We start from the raw sequence: 21,745 nt of genomic DNA on the forward strand, positions 1-21,745 counted from the left end.
GATACGAAAAAGTATATAACCTTCAAACGCAGCGTGTCTTCCAGCAGTCTTAAGTTCATGTATAGAGCCATTTGCCAAGTAAATATTCCTTATGTATAGCATCAGTCTTTGGCGTTGCTCCCCGGGAGGCATGCGCCGATGTCTTTCGAGGTCAAGCCAGCATCGATAGCATTTTTCACCCGGAGTGCCGATTAGGGATTCTCGAAATAACTGCAACCCGACTGCATTTCCTAAAATGTTTCTGGTAAGTGTAGCCTGATCATCAGCCTCGTCAACATCTACAAACAAAATGAGATGCTATTACAAATAAAATTACAAAATCAATCGTCCAACCAGGATTTAATAAATTTTACGTGGGGAGGGGTGCTTCGTGTATATATAAATTCATACTGAAGGGGCAGTGCTAGAGTTCGAAAACTTTTTATAAATATGAAACTGACTCCTGCATTGAACTACAAACATGTTTATCCCCGCCGCGTTTTTGCGCCTGTCAGGAGCCTCTAGCTGGCTTTTGTTAGTCTTGTATTATTTTGAATTTTAGTTAATTCATATGTTTTGGAGTTTAGTGTAATGTCCATATTCACTGAAATTGTACACAATTTTATTAAGGGGTGATCTGAACTCGAATCGAAGTCCACCTCCGGAAGCGGTATTTTCGCGCTGTGTTGAAGATCTATTGGTGGCCTGCTGTAGTATTTTTTTTTACTCTTTTGTCGGTTTGTTGTCTGTTTTGGTACATTCCCAATTGCTATTCTCATATTTATGAATAAAAAAAATGGAAGTTTCAAAGATTTGGATAACACACGTACTTACTTTTACCTGGTAGATTTAAGTTAACATCACGAATTCTACTGCTTAACATATACTCTGTACACAATGTAGATTTGGAAAAGCCTGGATATCTCTTTGTGTACAACCAATGTACTACTTCTCTCCGGTCCACAAGCTGAAAGTACACGTGATAGAATGACTGAATTATCAGTTTGCCTTGAAATATTTTATTTTTCTCCTTTTATACATTTTTATTAAAGGTTCGATGATGACACAATTTCAATCATCCAAGAAAGGTATGATTGTTTAGCAGTACCATAAATTATTTTATTTCATTTTATAGGTTACAATATCATTGTTTTTGTTTGAATGTGCTGTTATTTTTTTTTCGGGAAACAACTGAAACTGGAAACTGTGTTTTAACCTGAAACTTGTATATTTCAAACTGAAATATCACGAAAAGCAGTTCATGAAGTTATATTCTTCTTTGCATATTTCGAGTATGAATATCATTCGAATATCAAACTTACTTTCTCCCGAACATAACTTTATTCTTCTATCTAGTAGTACGTACTTACATTTTTCTTCTTTCTAATTGGTGGTTCATAAGAGAACGCTCTTTCAATGAAATTGTAGATCACGTGTTGTCCAAATATCTGCAACAGAATTTCAGATAATTTGATTTCTTGTATAACACGTCATATTTGTGATATTTGCGAAATTTGAAGGAAACTTGACTGATGTATGATTGAGAGTTATCTTTAACAAATAAAACAAATAAAAAGAAAAATTACATCATTATAAATAAAAAGCTCGTTGCCATACTTTTTGGTTTTATTTTTAATTAAAACACCATATATATCCTTTCTCCTGTCCCTCTTCTCGTTTCCGTGAAGAAATCGACGAAAGATATGTGTTTCAGGGACGACATCAAAAGTTCAATGAAGGATAAAAAACATAATTCACATAGTTTTTTCACTGACCCCCCACCCCCTCTTAATTTAATTTGGGAAAAATTGATTGACCCATATAGATATATGTAAAAATCAATGTCGGTTAACCACATCTTGCAGCAGTTCAACCCCCACCCCCATAACTATTTGAATTAAGTTTTTTTTTTATCCTACATCGATCTTTTGATGTCGTCCCTAATACCGACACAGTATTTTAATCTATACTTATAAATTCATACAATCACATTCAAAAGTTTGTTTAACTATGTTCTAACAGTCGTTTGTCTTTTTTTTTTACACAAATAGTCAAATAGTGAACAGAAAAGATAGACCAAAATCACTATTTGACAGAACTTTATATAAGATCGAGTTCTATCCGACGCTGTACGTATGATATACATTATTCATTGCATCAGTTTGGTAAGTGCATGCAGATATCATGTGTAATGAATTTATGCATCATATCCTATGTTTATAATTAGTTGAATAGTTTCTTTTCATTGCATTCAATACATACCGGTAGACTTAAATATATGTTGAAATAATCCACAAATCCACGGTCTTCTAGCAGGACCACAAAATCGTCTTCCGATATATCGCCTGAAAACGAAATATTAGGGTTATTGCTATAGTTATTTTTAAAAAGGCTATCGTTAGGTATTGGTTAGGATTAGGTAAGTAATACATCTATACGGGTTGGAGCCCTTAAAAAAAGTTTAAGCACACATGCCAGTGTGACAGTAATCCAATAACAAATGCACTTACCACTACCAAAATATTTAGATAACATAAGCCACAACGACTGAAAAGCACCATTACATACGACGAACTCTAAGATTTATTTTGATCTGAGACAAGACCAGATTTAGCTCACAAAGATGATCCAAGATAATGTAAATTCAAAAAAAAGAGTAAGTTTAAAGATTCTACTGAAAAATGTCAAAGCTTACAGTATAATGAATGAGCTATTTACATGATTTAAAAATATGTTTACCAAACGTTCAGCTTATATCAAAATTCGGCCTTCTTTTACTTTAGGGGTCCCGACATTTTTGGACTTTACTTTTTTGTGGTATGTAATTCTATATAAAAAAAAATAGTTCCCTATATACCTGTAAGTGTATTTAATTTTTTGATTAATTATCCAGTCTTTTTGCTGTTTTAAGATGCATTTGCCTTTAGTAAAATGACTTAACATTCACTTTTCTTTATTTTTTGTAATACAAAATTTGAGACCCTTAAAGTAAAAGAGTGCTATAATGCCTTCTTTTACTTTAGGGGTCCCTCAACCTATATAAAGATTTCGTACAACTTATATAAAGATAATTTAATTGGGACCCCTAAAGTAAAAGAGTGCTATATTCCTTTCATTTACTTTAGGGGTCCCACAACCTATATACAAGCCAAAAAGCATATGAAGATTATTTAATTGGGACCCCTAAAGTAAAAGAGTGCTATAATGCTTTCATTTACTTTAGGGGTCCCATAACCTATATATACAAGCCAAAAAATATCTAGTTTTAATACAACAGATTGTATATGCAAGCCAATAATATATAAACAATCAGAATATTATATACATGATACAATATACAATTACAAAATGTATTCAAATACAATAATTGTGGGACCCTCTATTTTTCAACAGTAATGTGGGGACCCCTAAAGTAAAGGAAGGCCCAAAATTCAGTAAACTGTGGTAGGACTTCACAGTCTTCACACAGGGGCGGATCCAGCCATTTTAAAAGGGGCTCCCAACCAGAGTAAGTGGGGGTTCCAACTATATGTTCCCATTCAAACGCATTGATCGTCCGAACAGGAGGGTCTAACCGCCGCCCCACCCCTGGATCCGCCACTGTCACACAGAATTTAGACTTGTTCTAGGTGCGTATACATTGTTTGATATGATATATTGTACATAATATATAATAACATGTGATAGACAATGAATACTTGAATTATTTTCTACATGATACTTACTGTTTTCTAACATCCCCATGCTGTATAATGCGTCCGACCCTCTCCCCCGATGAAGCCTTCTTGTTGACGTTGTTGTTAGGCGGCCATTCAAACATTGTGACGTTACCCTAATAATAAACGTCACATAAACCATAAGGATTAATTGAGGTAGATATGTTAGTACATAAGTATCATTAAGTTAGTAAGAAGCTGACTATGCGGTATGGGCTTTGCTCATTGTTGAAAGCGTACGGTGACCTACAGTTGTCTCATTGGCAATCATACCACACCTTCTTTTTATAGGTAAAATAATTCTATTTTTGAAAATTATTTTACATAGACTAATTTAAAAATGGTTACGGTTGTGTTGGACTTTAACCGCAATACTTAGCCGAGCTTGAAACGTCTTATTTATAAAATGTGTTAACAGAGGCTTTACTAAAAATTTGGGTAGGGAGTTAATTTTATGGGGGAGAATGAGTGCCTTTGGCTTTGAATTAACGTTAACAGCATATTACCTTCGTCCCGCTCCGAATCGATACGTGAAAAAAATATTGTTATAAGATCTTATAATGATTTAGAAAACAATCCAAAACAGGCAACTTCTTTTTAAACGGTTTTTGAAAGCGACATCTCTTCTGATTGAATATTTTATTTTGAAATTAAAAACAAATCAGCATTTACTCAGTTTTAATGTCATTGTTCTTTAATTTGTCATTTTCGTTGTTCCGCAATATGTCGGTTTATGTGTAACTCGAATAATTATGCGCCCTCTAGCGGCCTATAGCCTATCGTTAATGTAGCAATCGGAGATTAGGGAGCTACCATTTGATTTTTATGGGGGGGGGGAGGGGGGGCTAGGATGAAATTTGAAAAAAATAGGCAGGACTGGAGTTTTGAGTAAAAAAAAAAGGCAGGATGAGACACTTTGCAAAAAAAAAAAGGCAGGATGACAATTTAGGTAAAAAAAGCAGGATAAACTAACAAAAAAAAAAAGGCAGGACCGAATACAGTGAAAAATAAAAAGGCAGCTAGGACAGAGATTACAACTAAAAAAAAATGCAGGACAAGATTTTTCATCCTAGCCCCCCCCCCCCCCCATAAAAATCAAATGGTAGCTCCCTTAGACGGAGATCAGCGGAATATAACGACTGACATCATTCGGGTTAGTTTATGTGGTGTGCGCAATAATTCATAATTGTATATCTGCGATATCTTGGAAATCCGACTGTAGATTAACCACGTAGAAGTTAAGTCAGTCTCTTTTTAATTCTGATTTTGAGGCTATTAGACATGCATCCATCATTGCATGGTGTTCCTAGTCCTTGCTAAGAAATCCAATGAGCGTCATTCAATCTACAACAATAGTCAGACAAATGCATGCCAATACTAGCACGGTATCTCGAGTCCCAAGTTGCGATCTTGAATAAATATCTATAATACGAGTAGGGATACATAAAGGATTTTTAAAGTCATTGGATGCATTAACTTGTGTATATACACGTAGGATTACTCGTCAAATGAGGTGCTCCTTCATCGGAGGGAGATTTGATTTTGAGTTACAGTCACTAGTTTCATTCCCCAGTACTAAATAGTTCGAAGATTATGGAAAATAGAAATCTTGAAAATATTTTTAGGCAGTGCTTTAGTGATTATTCAGTTGACAATGATTTATTCATTAACAATAGACTTTTTCATAACATAAAGATATTAGATACAAATGCACAAGACAAAAAATCATTTCTAAATGCGAGCGTTGAGTACTCTGTCGGAGAAGGTTTACCGTGTTACTGGTTTTGGACGAAAGCTATTGAAGAAATTACAGAAAGTTACTGTGGAGTAAACAAAGAAACTTTAAGAGATTGCGTTTTTAGGCTGTTTAAATTTTTACAAGATGGTATGTCAAGTTTCCCAAAAGAGCATTTTTTCAGTTAGGGGTGCTACTTATACAAGTCAGTTTTGTTTTTTATTATCACCTATTTCAGTGATTTTTTAAATTCAGTTATCACCTATTTAAGTAATTTTGGTGTTTCCTTTTGATCTTCAAATGCTAATTTCATTGATTTTCCATATTTTCACAAACCTTTCTATAATTTCCCTACATAAATCAATTATCCCTTTATCTTTGGATATCAATTTCACCAGTTCGCTTGGGCAGTAAGTTAGTGCGCTAAAGCTTTTAAATATGTAATATTTTAGACGATGAATTCCATTTTTTCTTTAACTGTAAAATTAATAAAATTAAACATGCTAAAAGAGAAATCTTTCTAAAATATTATACATTTATACAAACATATATGTAAATTTTCATACACTTAATTTTACTGATAAACTTGTGATTATACTAAATCCATCAACACCAATTGATGTAAAAGTAGTTGTTACTTTTATTAAAGAGTCATTAGAACTGAGGAAAGGAGTCCAATAACTGTTTTTATCATATCTATTATAATTTTGTCGAGTTTTCATTATGTTTGTTTTGTCTATGTATTTGCTATAACCAAAATTGGTTTTTGTTTGTTTTGCAAATAAAGATAATAATGTAAAAGTACCCTTGGGAATTGTTTTGTAATCAAATATTCATTAACTACTCTTACTTTCAGACAAAGCTCAACAATATTAGGTGACGTGATTGATTTTCTTTAGAATTAGAATGATTTATTTTAAGTTTATGTCCTGATCTACAAATAATTCCAGTTTTTGCATATTTAAATAAACTAAAAAACTGACAGGCTTATCAAACAAAAGACAATGTCTGCATGTACCTAGTTGTTTTTTTCAATGGGATTCTTGTTTTTTTTACCAATAAAAAAATCAAGCTTGTGGGGAAAATATCCAAAAAATGTTATAAACACTTATTGAAGTGATTACATTTTAACTTCTCAAATTACTTGTTTCAGTGATTTTGTCTGTGTCTGTGTGAAATTTTTTAATATTTCACAGCTGAAACCACTCAAAGAAGTGATTTTGAAATCACTTGTTTAAGTACTACCCCTGACTGTTTTTATTTAGTATTGTACATCTTGTATAACCTCGTTCATAAATTAGATCTTATTTTTGGCTGACCTGGCCCGAAGGGCCAAGTGAGCTTTTCTTATCACTTGGCGTCTGTCGTCCGTTGTCATCTGTCGTCCTCATCGTTAACTTTTACAAAAATCTTCTGTGTTCTCCTCTGAAACTACTGGGCCAAATTAAACCAAACTTGGCCACATTCAGCATGAGGGTATTTTGTTTCAAAAAGGGGGAAAATGCAGTTTTTGACTGATATTTTGTGAAACTAAAGCAAAAGTATAACGTTTGCATTATTTCATGCATCAATTGTAAATAACAATATCAGGTGAGCGACACAGGCTCCTTGGAACCTCTAGTTTAATTACTTTCTTTTTCTGCCATTGGCATTGCTAGACATCTCAGCTGTTCCTGTAAAATATAAGCCATATTAGTGTAACAGCAGTCAAGTCAAGTGTCAAATGACACAGATTTCCTGGTCTCTCTAATTACATGTAGCAACAAGAAGTATTTTAGCAACAACAAATGAACAAGAACTTGAAGAAGCATCAAGAATCCACATGAAGCAAAATATTAGTGACAAGAAGAAAAGAGAGCAGCAAGAAAGTTTATTTATAATTTAAACATCTGATTATATATACTAAAGAGTAACTTTCTTGATACTAATTTGAATTAAACTCCTTGTCACTAAATTCTTTTCTTGACGCCTCAAGTTGCTAGCTTCTTGTTGCTTATGAGGGATTATAGCACAGCTTTTTATTTGCTGTCTTTTCATGACATGTTTTATATCATGTAATACATGTTGTTAATTTTGCCATAGCATGTCTATGCTTTTGCAATAAAGATTCATTCATTCATCATGTTCATTCAATCTTTTTCAGAAAATAACAGTAGTCTATTGTTAAAAGTTAAAAAGGCAAACACTGTGACAGAAATACAGGCAATTCTTAGCCATCATTTGTTTGGACCATTAACTTCTTCAGGTTATATGAATGATAAAGAGTTTCAAAACCATTTAGGAAAATGTCCAGCATGTGGTGAAGATCTTAAACTGGGAGATACAACTTTTGGTAAGAAATGATATACAATGTACATTATGTATTTGATTTATCAACATATTTATAATATATGTATGTATTTTGTTCAATATGTGCAATATGTATCACAGAAGGGTGTATTTTTGCCTTGTCTGTCTTTTTGTTCTTTAATTCATCTATTTGTCCTTCTGTTTATCCATTCAACCATCCAAAACTTTTTGTTGCATATTACTAGTACACAGCTTGGAATTTTGGCATATATGGAATACCAATATGATATTTGGTATTGAATTTTAATGCCCCACCTACAATATGTTTTCTGGTCTGTGGCTCCGTTCGTCCTTCCGTTCGTTCGTTTGTTCGTCCCGCTTCAGGTTAAAGTTTTTGGTCAAGGTAGTTTTTGATGTTCAAAGCTGAAATCCAATCAACTTGAAACTTAGTACACTTGTTGCTTATGATATGATCTTTCTAATTTTAAAACCAAATTAGACTTTTGACCCCAATTTCATGGTCCACTGAACATAGAAAATGAAAATGGGAGTTTCAGGTTTAAGTTTTTGGTCAAGGTAGTTTTTGATGAAGCTGAAGTCCAATCAACTTGAAACTTAGTACACTTGTTGCTTATGATCATGATGATATAATCTTTTAAATTTTAATGCCAAATTAGACTTTTGACCCCAATTTCATGGTCCACTTAAAATAGAAAATGAAAGTGGGAGTTTCAGGTTAAAGTTTTTGGTCAAGGTAGTTTTTGATGACATTGAAGTCCAATCAACTTGAAACTTAGTACACATGGTCCCTATAGTATAATCTTTCTTATTTTAATGCCAAATTAGATATTTACCCAATTTCACGATCCATGGAACATGAAAAAGGATAGTGCGAGTGGGGCATCCATGTACTTTGGACACATTCTTGATAAATGTTATGTTGTATCATATTACTATTTTCATATCTCCCAGCATTCTCTTCTTGTTTGACCATATATTGATTTTTTTAATTTAATATAAAAAGGAAGATGTGGTTTGATTGCCAATGATACAACTCTCCACAAAAGACCAAGTGACACAAAAGTTAACCAAAAATGACATTTAATACCTACTTAGCATACATTTTTTATTTGCTACATGAAGATTACAGCTTTTACAAGTTTAAGTAATCATTTGAAATTTGGTCTGTAATTTTATTATGATAATTCCTATGGAATATTTTATCTGTTGGGCAGTTGCTGCATTTTTATACGACCGCAAAATTTGAAAATTTTTTTGTCGTATATTGCTATCACGTTGGCGTCGTCGTCGTCGTCGTCGTCGTCCGAATACTTTTAGTTTTCGCACTCTAACTTTAGTAAAAGTGAATAGAAATCTATGAAATTTTAACACAAGGTTTATGACCACAAAAGAAAGGTTGGGATTGATTTTGGGAGTTTTAGTCCCAACATTTTAGGAATTAGGGGCCAAAAAGGGCCCAAATAAGCATTTTCTTGGTTTTCGCACTATAACTTTAGTTTAAGTAAATAGAAATCTATGAAATTTTGACATAAGGTTTATGACCACAAAAGAAAGGTTGGGATTGATTTTGGGAGTTTTGGTTCCAACCGTTTAGGAATTAGGGGCCAAAAAAGGGCCCAAATAAGCATTATTCTTGGTTTTCGCACAATAACTTTAGTTTAAGTAAATAGAAATCAATGAAATTAAAACACAATGTTTATGACCACAAAAGGAAGGTTGGTATTGATTTTGGGAGTTTAGGTCCCAACAGTTTAGGAATTAGGGGCCAAAAAGGGACCCAAATAAGCATTTTTTTTGGTTTTCGCACCATAACTTTAGTATAAGTAAATAGAAATCTATGAAATTTAAACACAAGGTTTATGACCATAAAAGGAAGGTTGGTATTGATTTTGGGAGTTTTGGTCCCAACAGTTTAGGAATAAAGGGCCCAAAGGGTCCAGATTTAAACTTTGTTTGATTTTATCAAAAATTGAATAATTGGGGTTCTTTGATATGCCGAATCTAACTGTGTATGTAGATTCTTAATTTTTGGTCCCGTTTTCAAATTGGTCTACATTAAGGTCCAAAGGGTCCAAAATTAAACTTAGTTTGATTTTAACAAAAATTGAATCCTTGGGGTTCTTTGATATGCTGAATATAAAAATGTACTTAGATTTTTTATTATTGGCCCAGTTTTCAAGTTGGTCCAAATCGGGGTCCAAAATTAAACTTTGTTTGATTTCATCAAAAATTGAATAATTGGGGTTCTTTGATATGCCAAATCTAACTGTGTATGTAGATTCTTAATTTTTGGTCCCGTTTTCAAATTGGTTTACATTAACGTCCAAAGGGTCCAAAATTAAACTAAGTTTGATTTTAACAAAAATTAAATTCTTGGGCTTATTTGATATGCTTTATCTAAATATGTACTTTGATTTTTGATTATGGGCCCAGTTTTCAAGTTGGTCCAAATCAGGATTCCATATCAAGTATTGTGCAATAGCAAGAAATTTTCAATTGCACAGTATTGCACAATAGCAAGAAATATCTAATTGCACAATATTGTGCAATAGCAATTAATTTTCAATTGGAGTTATCTTTCTTTGTATAGAATAGTAGTTGATAATATATGTTGGAAATTTACCAGACATGACTATGATGTCATTTTCTATTTTTATTTGCCAATAACTTTATGTAAATAACTTCATTGGAAATTTGCCAATATAAAATGTTGCTGATGAAGCTTTATTCCTTATCTTATCTAAAATGTTTTTAGATAATGTATGTTGGACATTTGCCAGACATGACTATGATGTCATTTTCTATTTTTATTTGCCAATAACTTTATGTAAATAACTTCATTGGAAATTTGCCAATATAAAATGTTGCTGATGAAGTTTTTTTTATTGTTTTATACAATAAACAATGTATATTCACTTTTACTACCAACCAATCTTTACCATTCAGTGATAACAAGCACTTTATTTTACATTTTAATATTTTATGATGTATTTAAAAGAGTAGTTATTGTTGCAAACTCCATTAGAAATTTGAATTGATATCAGTTTTGGAAAAAGGGAAACGGGGATGTGAAAAAAGGGGGGGGGGGTTTAAATTTTTCTCATTTCAGATTTCATAAATAAAAAGAAAATTTCTTCAAACATTTTTTTGAGAGGATTAATATTCAACAGCATAGTGAATTGCTCAAAGGCAAAAAAAAAACTTTTAAGTTCATTAGACCACATTCATTCTATGTCAGAAACCTATGCTGTGTCAACTATTTAATTTTAGATTTAAAAAGTTTGAAGAAATCTTTAATTGATTTGTAAAATCTTGACATTTGTTTTGTGTAAAAAAAAACCATATAATGTCAAAAATTTGATCACAATCCAAATTCAGAGCTGTATCATGCTTGAATGTTTTGTCCATACTTGCCCCAACTGTTCAGGGTTCGACCTCTGCGGTCGTATAAAGCTGCGCCCTGCGGAACACCTGGTTGACAATACATGAATGCCTTAAATTTTCTATATCCCTGGAGCATAGAATTTGTTATCATTGTCTGATAGGGTTATATTTTGCTCACCGTCATCTTCACTATATATTGTTGCATGTACAACGTAGGGATAACCGACATTACTAAAAAAAATGTTTTCTCAATACTTAAATCAAAAACCTGCATTTAAATGATAATATAGATTTTATGATTGCTCATGTTTTGTGGCTTTTTGATGATAAATAGAAAACAACTTTTTGAAATTGATTAAAATTTTAATTAGATGTTTTTTTTCTCAAAAATATAAGCAGAGTTTCATTTTATTACTAAAACAACTTGTTCATTTATCATGTTTATATCAGTCTGTTTTATTTGATTGTCTAAACATCAGCATTCAGGTGATCACTAAACAAAAATTGTAAGACAGAATGGCAACATTCAGGTCTATTTTTATGGTAATCATTGTACTCAATCTTTTTCATCATATTTATATAATGATATAAAAATGCACTGAATAGGGCCAAAAAAATATTTGAGGGTATACATAAATCTTTATGCACATGATGCATGCACTGCCTTTGAATGACTGCAAAATTATAGCAACATCTTATAAAATTTATATTAGATCACCAAAATTGTACTGACCTAAGCTCAATTTGGCAAAACATTTATGAATTTTTTATCCTAAATGGTCTTCAACTTTGTACTTTATTTGGTCTAACTTTCATGATTAGATTGTGACTGATGAGTCTTTTGTAGGTGAAACTCATGTTTGGGTACCAAATTTAAATCCTTCTACCTATGATAAGATTAATTTTATTTAAAAAATATGCTGCTATAGAAACAAAATTGTGATCTCTCAGTTGCTGCATTTGGTGAGTTAATCAGTTTCAAAAAACCTCTCGAACAAATGTACTAATATTAAATCCTATATTAACATGATTAAAGTTTCTTTCATTTTACATCTAAAGGTAATCATGCTGTCTGGCATGGTCATCCAGATATTAGAATAGACAGATGCCTTGTTAAAATAGGAACTGAAGTTGATGAATATGGAGAGGATAAATTTGAATATGAGTTAACAGATCCAGTTGCTAAAAAGGTCAAAATAGAGGACAATGTTACAGAAACAAGAGATTGTGATGACAGTTCAGAGTTTAATGAAATACATATGAGAAAACACGATGTTGAAAATACATTGGATCAAGTATTTGCTCAAACTATAACAAATGCATTCTATCAAGCAAAGGATAATCCTAAGCTAAAAAATCTATTTATTCCATCATTCCTGGCCACAGATGAAAAGGTACAGATTCTTATGTATAATGTAGAAAATGACAGAATGTTGAAGTCTCAGGATATGGAACTCTTCAGTGATACAAGTGATAATGGTTTGAATAATGGAACTGTGATCTGTATATGGATGGCCTTAAACTTTATGGATTTTCAGCAAAAAGATTTAGAAAATGAATTTGAAGCTATCAGATTTGAAAAATCTGGTTTTCAGGAAAATCTGCCTGATGATATTCTTTCTATATATCAAAGTGAGCTGACGAGTCCCTTGCTAAAGAACGAAAGTGAGAAAGAAAATCAAAATGTTAAAGGAACTGCATATCACCTTTGGAACTCTGAACATACCAGAAGAATGAAAGAAAGGTTGGATGCACTAGATGAAAAGTATTGGACATAATTTCATCATTAAATATACAAAATTATATTTATAGATACGAATATGGTCATCAAGGTGTTCAAACTGTACTTATTATGGTCGTTTGTCAACCGAAATCACAGAGATTCATGTAATAAATACCAAAAGAGAAAATGTCTGACACCACAATGTTAAAGTGATTATTTTATATAACGTCAATGAATAGGTGAAATATTGCAGATACCTGAATAGCAAAAGGTCAATTTTGGTTGTGATGTCCATGGCTTGTAAATTGCCTTAGTTAGTAAATCAGATGTAAATGTTGCAAATAAAGATAAAGTGATAAAGTCTGTGTATATGTTGACATTATAATGCTGTCAAGTTGTTTGATAATATTTTATAAGTTCACTAAAACTGTAGTGTAGTCAAGGTATTACTGTTATACACATAATAGAAAATAAAAACAAAGGATATTGGGTACCCATCCATGAAAAAGAATCAGTACATGTACAGCAAAAAAAAAAAAAAAACCCACAAAAAGCAACAATGCTTTAATTGCTGTTCTTCATCTTAAAGTCACAGTGCTCTTCCTGGGTCACCAACTGTTGGATGTTTAGTTGATGTGTGCAAAATGACTCAAAGAAAGTTGGTAGTTGTTTTGTGGACATTATGAGTCATTTTCTATACATGTATATATACCCTTCCATAGTTTAATTGAATAGCTTTACAAATCCAATCCAAGTTTTACAGTGGACACAGTGTCAGTTAAAGAGTTGGTGATAAACTGTTTTCTGTCCTTTAAATGGTATAACAAATTGCCTAAAATGAATTATAACCCTAAAGGATTACTTCATGTTGAACTGAAGTAGTTCAGGCCTTATTAGTTGAGAATCAATAATTGCATAAACTAAAATTTTATGACACCAATGGTAAACAACAATTGACAATGCAACTACATGTAACAGTATGTAAAACACTACCCAGAGAAGTTAAGTTTGAAATACTTTAACACAAAACAAGAAGTAGACATGAAGTCATGATAATCTTAAAGGATCAAAAGTACATATTCAGCTATTGACATCTGTTGGGTGATTTTGTAAAAAAACAAATTAATATGAAACAACTAGTTATAAGACTTCACACAATAATGGTTTAAATGTATTTTTAGCTCTCCTAGTTCTTAATGGGCCTTTGACCCATTGCAAAAAATCATATCATTTCATATGATACTATTTTTATCTTGAAAATTATAACGTATCAAAACTGTAAGAGCCAAAAAAAAAAAAAAAAAACAGCAAGACAATATCTTAGCTTATAAAAAAGTTGTAATATAGTGTTGTCGTATTGTCAGTTTAATAAAGTGCCACATGTGGAGCAGCATCTGCTTATTTTTCCAGAGCATCAAAGATAATCTCTAGTTTGAGTTGGAGCTCGTGTTGCACAGTCTTCAGTTTTCAATGTTGTGTTTGTATATACACTGTTGATGTAACCCGCACGTTTTGATTTTCATGCGTTAGAGGTGCTTTTCTGGATTAACCTTCATCAAGAAGCGCTCAAAGCTGAATATTTAAATGTCAAGGATGTACAAGAAAATATACAGTTGAAGAGTGATGTGACGAAAAAAGGACAAACAAAATAGCCAAATCCATATAACTTTGATTGAGGGAGTTAACGTTGAAATCTTAGTTGCTCACAATTAGTATCAAAGAATAGAAAATCAAAGGTTATGGGTAATCATCCATTACATCAATGACAAGATCAGTACATGCAGAACAAAAAATTCACAAGCAGAAAAGGAACGGCGCTTTTATTTCTGAATTTAATCTCAAAGTCACATTAAGACCTTGAACACGGAACAAAAAAAAATAAAATAAAAAATCACCTCACTGCAAGTCTAAGACGGCCCTTAACTCTCCGGTTCGAGCCGAGTTCTTTTCAAAATGATTTGGACGGATGTTGATTGTCTTTTGGTCGCTTTGCGCATTCTGCCATGGCAATGTCAGATCGTTGCCAATTTATGAGTTTTAATTTCCTTTTTGTATCTTTCGCCGTTCATAAATAGTGAAATGGGGACAGGGAGCGCCTGATATAAATGAAACATACAAAAAACAATCGAACCTTCAGAGTTATGAACACTTGGTTCAACAGCTCCTTTCCCGACTTGTCAATATTTAGATTGAAATCAAGATATAAAGCAAAATAATGCTAGCTTCTTGATAAGCCAACTTAATTTACAATTTATTTCTCCATTGGCACCCCTCGTTGTCGTCATTACGTTTTTATTTATTTCTGAAGCCACTAGACCAACATTGGTAACAATGATCGATACTTGATTGATCGTGGTGATTGTGCCTCCCAACAACACATGTTAACACAACTTAACATTAGGGTAAAATGTCAAATATTGTCTATAAAAATCTTGAAATCAGTTAAAGATAATAAAATAAAAGTGATAATAAAACTGTTTTAGAATGTCAGCATATATGTACTTTCCAATTAAAAAAAATAATGCCAAGGGGTTTTGATACCCATTTTTGTGGTTTGCTAATGCCGACTTTTGAACAATATAGTGACTCTTGAACACTAGAATGAATAAAAAAAAAAACCCATTACATATTTTATTTCCCATTCTGAGCCCTTGTGGGGTATACAGATACATACTTGTCGACAATAATGGAATGAATAGACTGAAACATCGAGCAACAACATCATGAGCAACACAAGTAAATCAAATGACCATCACTTGACTCATTAATTAAAGAGTTTTTGTTGTTAAATAACTGCTTCCAACAAAAATGTTACTGTTGTATTGTATCATCTTTATTTGACAAAAATGTCAAGTGAGCGATATAGGCTCCTTGGGGGCCAGTAGTATATGAACTCCCTAATGATAAGAAATATTTCTGGCTGTTCACAAATGAGCATTTACCAACTCTCATGTGCCTAGGAAATTACTTATTAAAGGTTTAGAAATAAGGTCCAGATGTAAACAAAATATATGAAGTAATTTAGTATTTTATTGTGATAAGATTTAATATAATAGTTATATAAAACACATGTTGTGTTAGGCTCTGATCCTGTCCATAACGTTATAGTATGTATTAGTTTTCTGTTTTGCTTTTTCCAATCATATTGTGTTGTAAAATGATGCCCTTTATGGGTTCTTGATTAGATTAATAAAATTCTTATCTTCTTATCTTATCTTATCTGATATGCAAATGTATAGAATGTTTATTATGACCGTTATGTTTTTATTCCGTTAGTCTGTTAATATGAAACAAAATTGATCTGCACCCTTTATTCTCTATGCGTTCATATATTGGTCCAACTTTTGGTACATATATCAATATGTTTTAACTTGCACAAGGAGTTTGGATTTTCGGCTAAACTTTTCTGTGGATTAAGAAAAGGTTATAGAAATTGTACGTGTCATGACCATGATGACTTTAATGTGTACATTGTGGAGAATTGGATCCGGATTTCTGGTTGCTTACATAAGTTTATAATGATGACTATCAGCATGATCAGATGGAGTACATGTTTCGTTCTTGCTGACACACCTTTTAAAAGAAGAGTTAGTGTTATAATGATGCGTTTATTTTTCAATCTCTTAGATTACCATAGCTGTATCTGGCAAAACTTTTAGGAATTTTTGGTCCTCAATGGCCTTCAACTTCGTACTGTAGTTGGCCTTTTAAACATTTTTTGATTCGAGCGTCACTGATGAGTCTTTTGTAGACAAAACGATCGTCTTGCGTAAGTGTAATATTTTTGTACTGGTATCTATGATGAATTTATTTAGAAGTATTTTTATGGAGTGTGTCTTAAATAAAAAGGAAAAATTTGTAAGGGTTCCGCCGAACCCAGTGTCTCGCCAACTTTTGCTGTTAATCGCAGGCTAAACAAAAATGAGGGAAAAAAACTAATAAAAATATTCCTCCTGATACTATTGTAAGAAGCTTATGTCCAAGTTTGGTAAAAACCAGGATATTTTATGAAACTAATAAATGGTTTAAAAACTTAAAATGCAGACTGTATGTAATGTTAGCTACAAGAAACACTAAGTCCATATACAAGTAAAATACAGATACACAGGTACAAAATTTTAACAAAATTTCCTTCTAGATACTAGCTTTTGACCATAAACCAGCTTTTGTCCAAGTTTGGTACAAACCTAGGATAGTTTAAGAAAGTTATTAAAATTTCAAAAGCTTTAACCTCAGAGTGAATGTAATGTTTCTCGGCAGAAAAACTAAGACCAATCAAAAGTAAAATACGGAAAAAATGGAATTTTATTTTTACAAAATTTTCTTCTGGATACTATCTAATGATCATAAACAAGCGTCTGTCCAAGTTTGGTAGAAATCCAGTATAGTTTAAGAAAGTTATTAAAATTTCAAAAACTTTAACCGCAGAGTGAATATTTGTGTACACTGACGACGACGACGCCGACGAAATGTAGAATCGCTATGTCTAGCTTTTTCGACTAAAGTCGACGGCCCGACAACACGCAAATTAAAGATAACAGGTAGAGGAGCAATGTTGGTTCGTGTAATGATTTCAACTGTTTGAACTAAGTCAATGTCCCTACAAGTCATCAAATGAAGCCAAATCTTTCAAACATTTTTTCACTTAAACAATAAAAATTGGACCAACATAACCCGTTTAGGTCCAAATTGACAGAGGAAGTTCCAAACTGAAATATTTTGAGCAATATTTTACACGCCGTTTTACAGCTACTTTTTAGCCATTCTAACCATATCGGCCATGTGATGTATGTGGTAAACCTATATGAAAAGACTAAAGAAACAAAACAAGCCTTATAAAAGATGTTCGCTTGTCATGTTTTGGAATTTCTGTCAGATTTTTGGAATCCCCTGGTTTTATCCATTTGAATACCTTAACAAATTTTGCCCATTAACCCCTTTATTGTCGAGCCTTCGACTTTTGTCGAAAAAGCGATACATAACGATCCTACATTCCGTCGTCGATGGCATCCACACATATTCGCTCTGTGGTTAAAGTTTTTAAAATTTTAATAGCTTTCTTAAATTAACCTGGTTTTCTACCAAACTTGGAAAGAAGTTCGTTTATGATCATAAGATAGTATCCAGAAGTAAATTTTGTAAACAAGGTTTTCCGTATTTTACTTATAAATGGACTTAGTTTTTCTGCCATGAAACATTAAACATTTAAATAAAAATCTGTTGTTAAAGTTATCGAAATTTTAAAAACTTTCTTAAACCATCCTGCATTTGTACCAAACTTGGACAGAAGCTTGTTTATGACCAAAAGCTAGTACCTAGAAGGAAATTGTGTTAAAATTTTGAACTTTTTTTTCGTATTTCTACTTAAAAATGCACAGTTAACATTACATACAGTCTGCAGTTAAAGTTTTTAAAACATTTATTAAATTCATAAAATTTCCTGGATTTTTACCAAACTTGGACAGAAGCTTCTTACAATCAAAAAAAGTATTGAGAGGACTATTTTTATTATTTTTCCCCCTCGTTTTTGTTAAGCCTGCGATTAACAGCAAAAGTAGGCGAGACACTGGGTTCCGCAGAACCCTTACAATTTTTTCTTTTTATAAATCTTTTACATCTGTAAAAGTCTTATTTTTAACAGTTTGTGAGAACTTAAACTTTTCAATGATACAGCAGCTAAGCTATGAAACATCAAGAGAGAACATTTTCCCGCTGACATTTCAATGGCTAATATTTCGAAAGCAAGAACAAGGACATGTATATTTTTTTCCGCTCTTTTTTTATTCCTAAAATAATCCCCTATCAATATATACTAATGTTATGAAAAGCTTATTATTTTAAAACTAAGTAGCGAACTTTCTTAAGGAAAATTAAAAATGGACATTCCCTTACCAAATGGCATAATCAAAAGGTCTTAAACACATTAAACGAATTGAACACAACTGTCATATTCCTGACTTGGTACATGCATTTTCATATGTAGAAACAGTATGACCTTATCAAGTATCAAGTTTAAATGTACTAGTGCATTGTTTATTTGTATATTTCTCTGTCCTGAATGTTCTTGCGTTTACTTGTACTGTTTTCCTGTCATGTAATGGTGTCATTTTAGTGATATGTTTGTATATTTAACATTGTCCATAAAAGTACAAAGTTTGGCTAGCAACAACACTAGGTTCGACCCACCATTATTAAGCAAGCAGTTTGTAAATTTTAACTAATTTGATATGTGAAACATTCACTTCCTGTTAGTCGATAATTTAGTTATTTTTTTACAAAGCAGTGTAACCCTGACAAATAGTGGAAATTTCACCGTAGCATTAAAATACCCTGACGGAAGATAGGAGAATCTCCATAAAAATCAAGTTACTCTGACGACAAGTGAGATAATAACCATGAAAAACAAGTTAAACTGACAACAAGTGAGAGACGACAAGTTAGAGAATTACCATGGAAAAGTAAAATCACAAAAATACTGAACTCCAAGGAAAAAACAAAAGCTCAAACACATCAAAGGAATGGATTAAAACTGTCATGTTCCTGATTTATGTAGAAAATGGTGGATTAAACATGGGTTTAAAGCTAGCTAAACCTCTAACTTGAAGACGAATTAAGCTGACGACCAGTGGGAGTATTACCTTGAAAAAGGTATCAGTTACCCTGGCTTTAAGTGAGAGAATAATCAGGAACAGTAAATTTATGTTGGTAACAAGTAGAAGAATAACCATGTAAAAAGGTTAGCTTGACTGCAAGTCAATAAAGGCAACAGTAGTATACCATTGTACATAAGTAGAGAAAACAAATTTGAGATACAACATAAAACCGATGGAAACATATCAACTATAAGACGAAAAAGGAACAGCAGAAACGCTGAAAGGCAACAAAAACAAACACCAACATACAAAACTCTGTAATCTCTAGATAATTTGCTACTTCAGATATTTTGCAAGAGTCATCTCACATGAATTTATCTGCACTTTTAAAACTATTATATCATTTTTGTCGAGCCTGCAACTTTTGATGCAGAAAGCTCGACATAGGGATAGTGGTCCGGCAGCAGCGGCGGCGGCTACCTTCTTATAAGGTTTATATTTTAGAAGGTGAAAGACCTGGATGCTTCATACTTTGTATATAGATGCCTCATGTTACGAAGTTTCTGTCAGTCACATGTTCAATGTCCTTGACCTCATTTTAATGGTTCAGTGACCACTTGAAAAAAAAGTTCAGAATTTTTGTAATGTTGAATTCTCTATTATTATAAGTAATAGGATAACTATATTTGGTATGTGCGTACCTTGCAAGGTTCTCATGCCCGTCAGACAGTTTTCACTTGACCTCGACCTCATTTCATGGATCAGTGAACAAAGTTAAGTTTTGGTGGTCAAGTCCATATCTCAGATACTATAAGCAATAGGGCTAGTATAGTTGGTGTATGGAAGGACTGGAAGGTGTACATGTCCAACTGGCAAGTGTCATCTGACCTTGACCTATTTTCATGGTTCAGTGGTTATAGTTAAGTTTTTGTGTTTTGGTCTGTTTTTCTCATACTTTATGCAATAGGTCTTCTATATTTGTTGTATGGAATGATTGTAAGGTGTACATGTCTAGCGGGCAGCGGTCATCTGACCTTGACCTCATTTTCATGGTTTAGTGGTCAAAGTTAAGTTTTAAGTTTTGGTCTTTTTATCTAATATTATATGCCAAAAGTCAACTATATTTGGTGTATGGAAATATATTATGAACTATATGTCAGTCCCGCAGGTTTTATTTGACCATGACCTCAATTGCACGGTTCATTGCACAGTGTTAAGTTTTTGTGTTTTGGTCTATTTTTCTTAAACTATAAGAAGTAGGTCAACTATATTTGTTGTATGGAAGCTTTGTTAGCTGTACATGTCTGCCTGGCATGGTTCATCTGATCTTGACCTCATTTTCATGGTTGATTGGTCTTTGTTTAGCTATCTTGGTTAATGTTAAGTTTATGTGACAGTTGTAATAAAGCTTTATACTTAGGACTAACATCTTAATATCAATGATTAGTAAAGAAGGCGAGACATTTCAGTGTGTGCACTCTTGTGTTTGATATAAAGTATTTTTATTTATTGCTGTGAATGTATAAATGTGCTTTTTAGCAGCAACAGGCAACATGGAATAATTTTTAATGATTATGATTTTAAATCCGTTTCTTTGCTGTGTCATTAACAAATCCCATGCATTTTTTTTTAATTTAATAATGTTAAATGGTCGGTATTTATTTACACTTGCACTAGCATGTCAACACAGAGATGAGTTTGAACTCCGCTTATAGCAATTTATTAGGATTGTCAGTTTTCTTGTGGTATGACATATGTTTACTTCTGCTGTCGTTCCCTAATTTACTAATAAACTGACCACTATGATATTGCATGGTGCGATAAAAAAGGCATTAAACACCAAACATTCAAGCAACTCATCATTTTATTTGTAAATCAATTCAATATTCTTGTTAGGTCATTAAAACACACGATTTGAGGTTAGAGCCAAGAAATGAAATAATGATAAGCAAAAGAAATAACGTTTCACTAATATATCATTGTATATAACAAGTTGTAGATGTTGTTACTTTAGAACAAAAAATATTTTATTTAGACTCCTAGTCAATGACTATACTATTAACAAAATTTGCTATAATTTTGAAATTGAGATATGGGATAAATTGTTGTCTTGATCTTATATGAGTTATTCATATTATTTACTGTTCCTTCGAGTTTTCTATATTTTGTTGCTACCTTCCTCACATATTGCAATTCAAAACAGTGCAATCTCTAATATAAAAAAGAAGATGTGGTATGATTGCCAATGAGACAACTATTCTAATCTACAGTATTCTTAGAAAGTATAAAGAGTGTTCACTCATTC

General features: G+C 32.4%; 2 protein-coding genes across 2 annotated transcripts in view; one reads left to right on the plus strand and one right to left on the minus strand.

Moving 5' to 3' along the window:
- LOC143081033 (regulator of G-protein signaling protein-like) overlaps positions 1 to 3,723 on the minus strand; it is a 61,809-nt gene extending 58,086 nt beyond the window's left edge. The window contains exons 1-5 of the mRNA XM_076257269.1: positions 3,705 to 3,723; positions 2,242 to 2,324; positions 1,350 to 1,427; positions 814 to 946; positions 21 to 278 (exon numbers count right to left, since the gene is read on the minus strand). Coding sequence (XP_076113384.1) covers positions 21 to 278; positions 814 to 946; positions 1,350 to 1,427; positions 2,242 to 2,324; positions 3,705 to 3,723 — 571 coding nt within the window. The remainder of the gene's footprint in view (positions 1 to 20; positions 279 to 813; positions 947 to 1,349; positions 1,428 to 2,241; positions 2,325 to 3,704) is intronic.
- A 1,539-nt stretch (positions 3,724 to 5,262) lies between these two features.
- Positions 5,263 to 13,049, plus strand: LOC143080436 (uncharacterized). The gene is made up of 3 exons (XM_076256280.1): positions 5,263 to 5,580; positions 7,574 to 7,762; positions 12,184 to 13,049. Exons 1-3 carry the CDS (start codon positions 5,289 to 5,291, stop codon positions 12,900 to 12,902), a joined length of 1,200 nt encoding a protein of 399 aa, XP_076112395.1. The 5' UTR covers positions 5,263 to 5,288; the 3' UTR covers positions 12,903 to 13,049.
- Positions 13,050 to 21,745: the final 8,696 nt, after the last annotated feature.

Source organism: Mytilus galloprovincialis, chromosome 6 (genome assembly GCF_965363235.1).
Source record: "Mytilus galloprovincialis chromosome 6, xbMytGall1.hap1.1, whole genome shotgun sequence".
Lineage (NCBI taxonomy): Eukaryota > Metazoa > Mollusca > Bivalvia > Mytilida > Mytilidae > Mytilus > Mytilus galloprovincialis.

Excerpts from the sequence above, each read along its gene's own strand:
- LOC143080436 (XM_076256280.1), top strand. The coding sequence starts at position 5,289 with ATGGAAAATAGAAATCTTGAAAATATTTTTAGGCAGTGCTTTAGTGAT. Across the intron at positions 5,581-7,573 it reads GTTTAAATTTTTACAAGATG|AAAATAACAGTAGTCTATTG; the intron begins GTATGTCAAGTT and ends AATCTTTTTCAG. Across the intron at positions 7,763-12,183 it reads ACTGGGAGATACAACTTTTG|GTAATCATGCTGTCTGGCAT; the intron begins GTAAGAAATGAT and ends TTACATCTAAAG.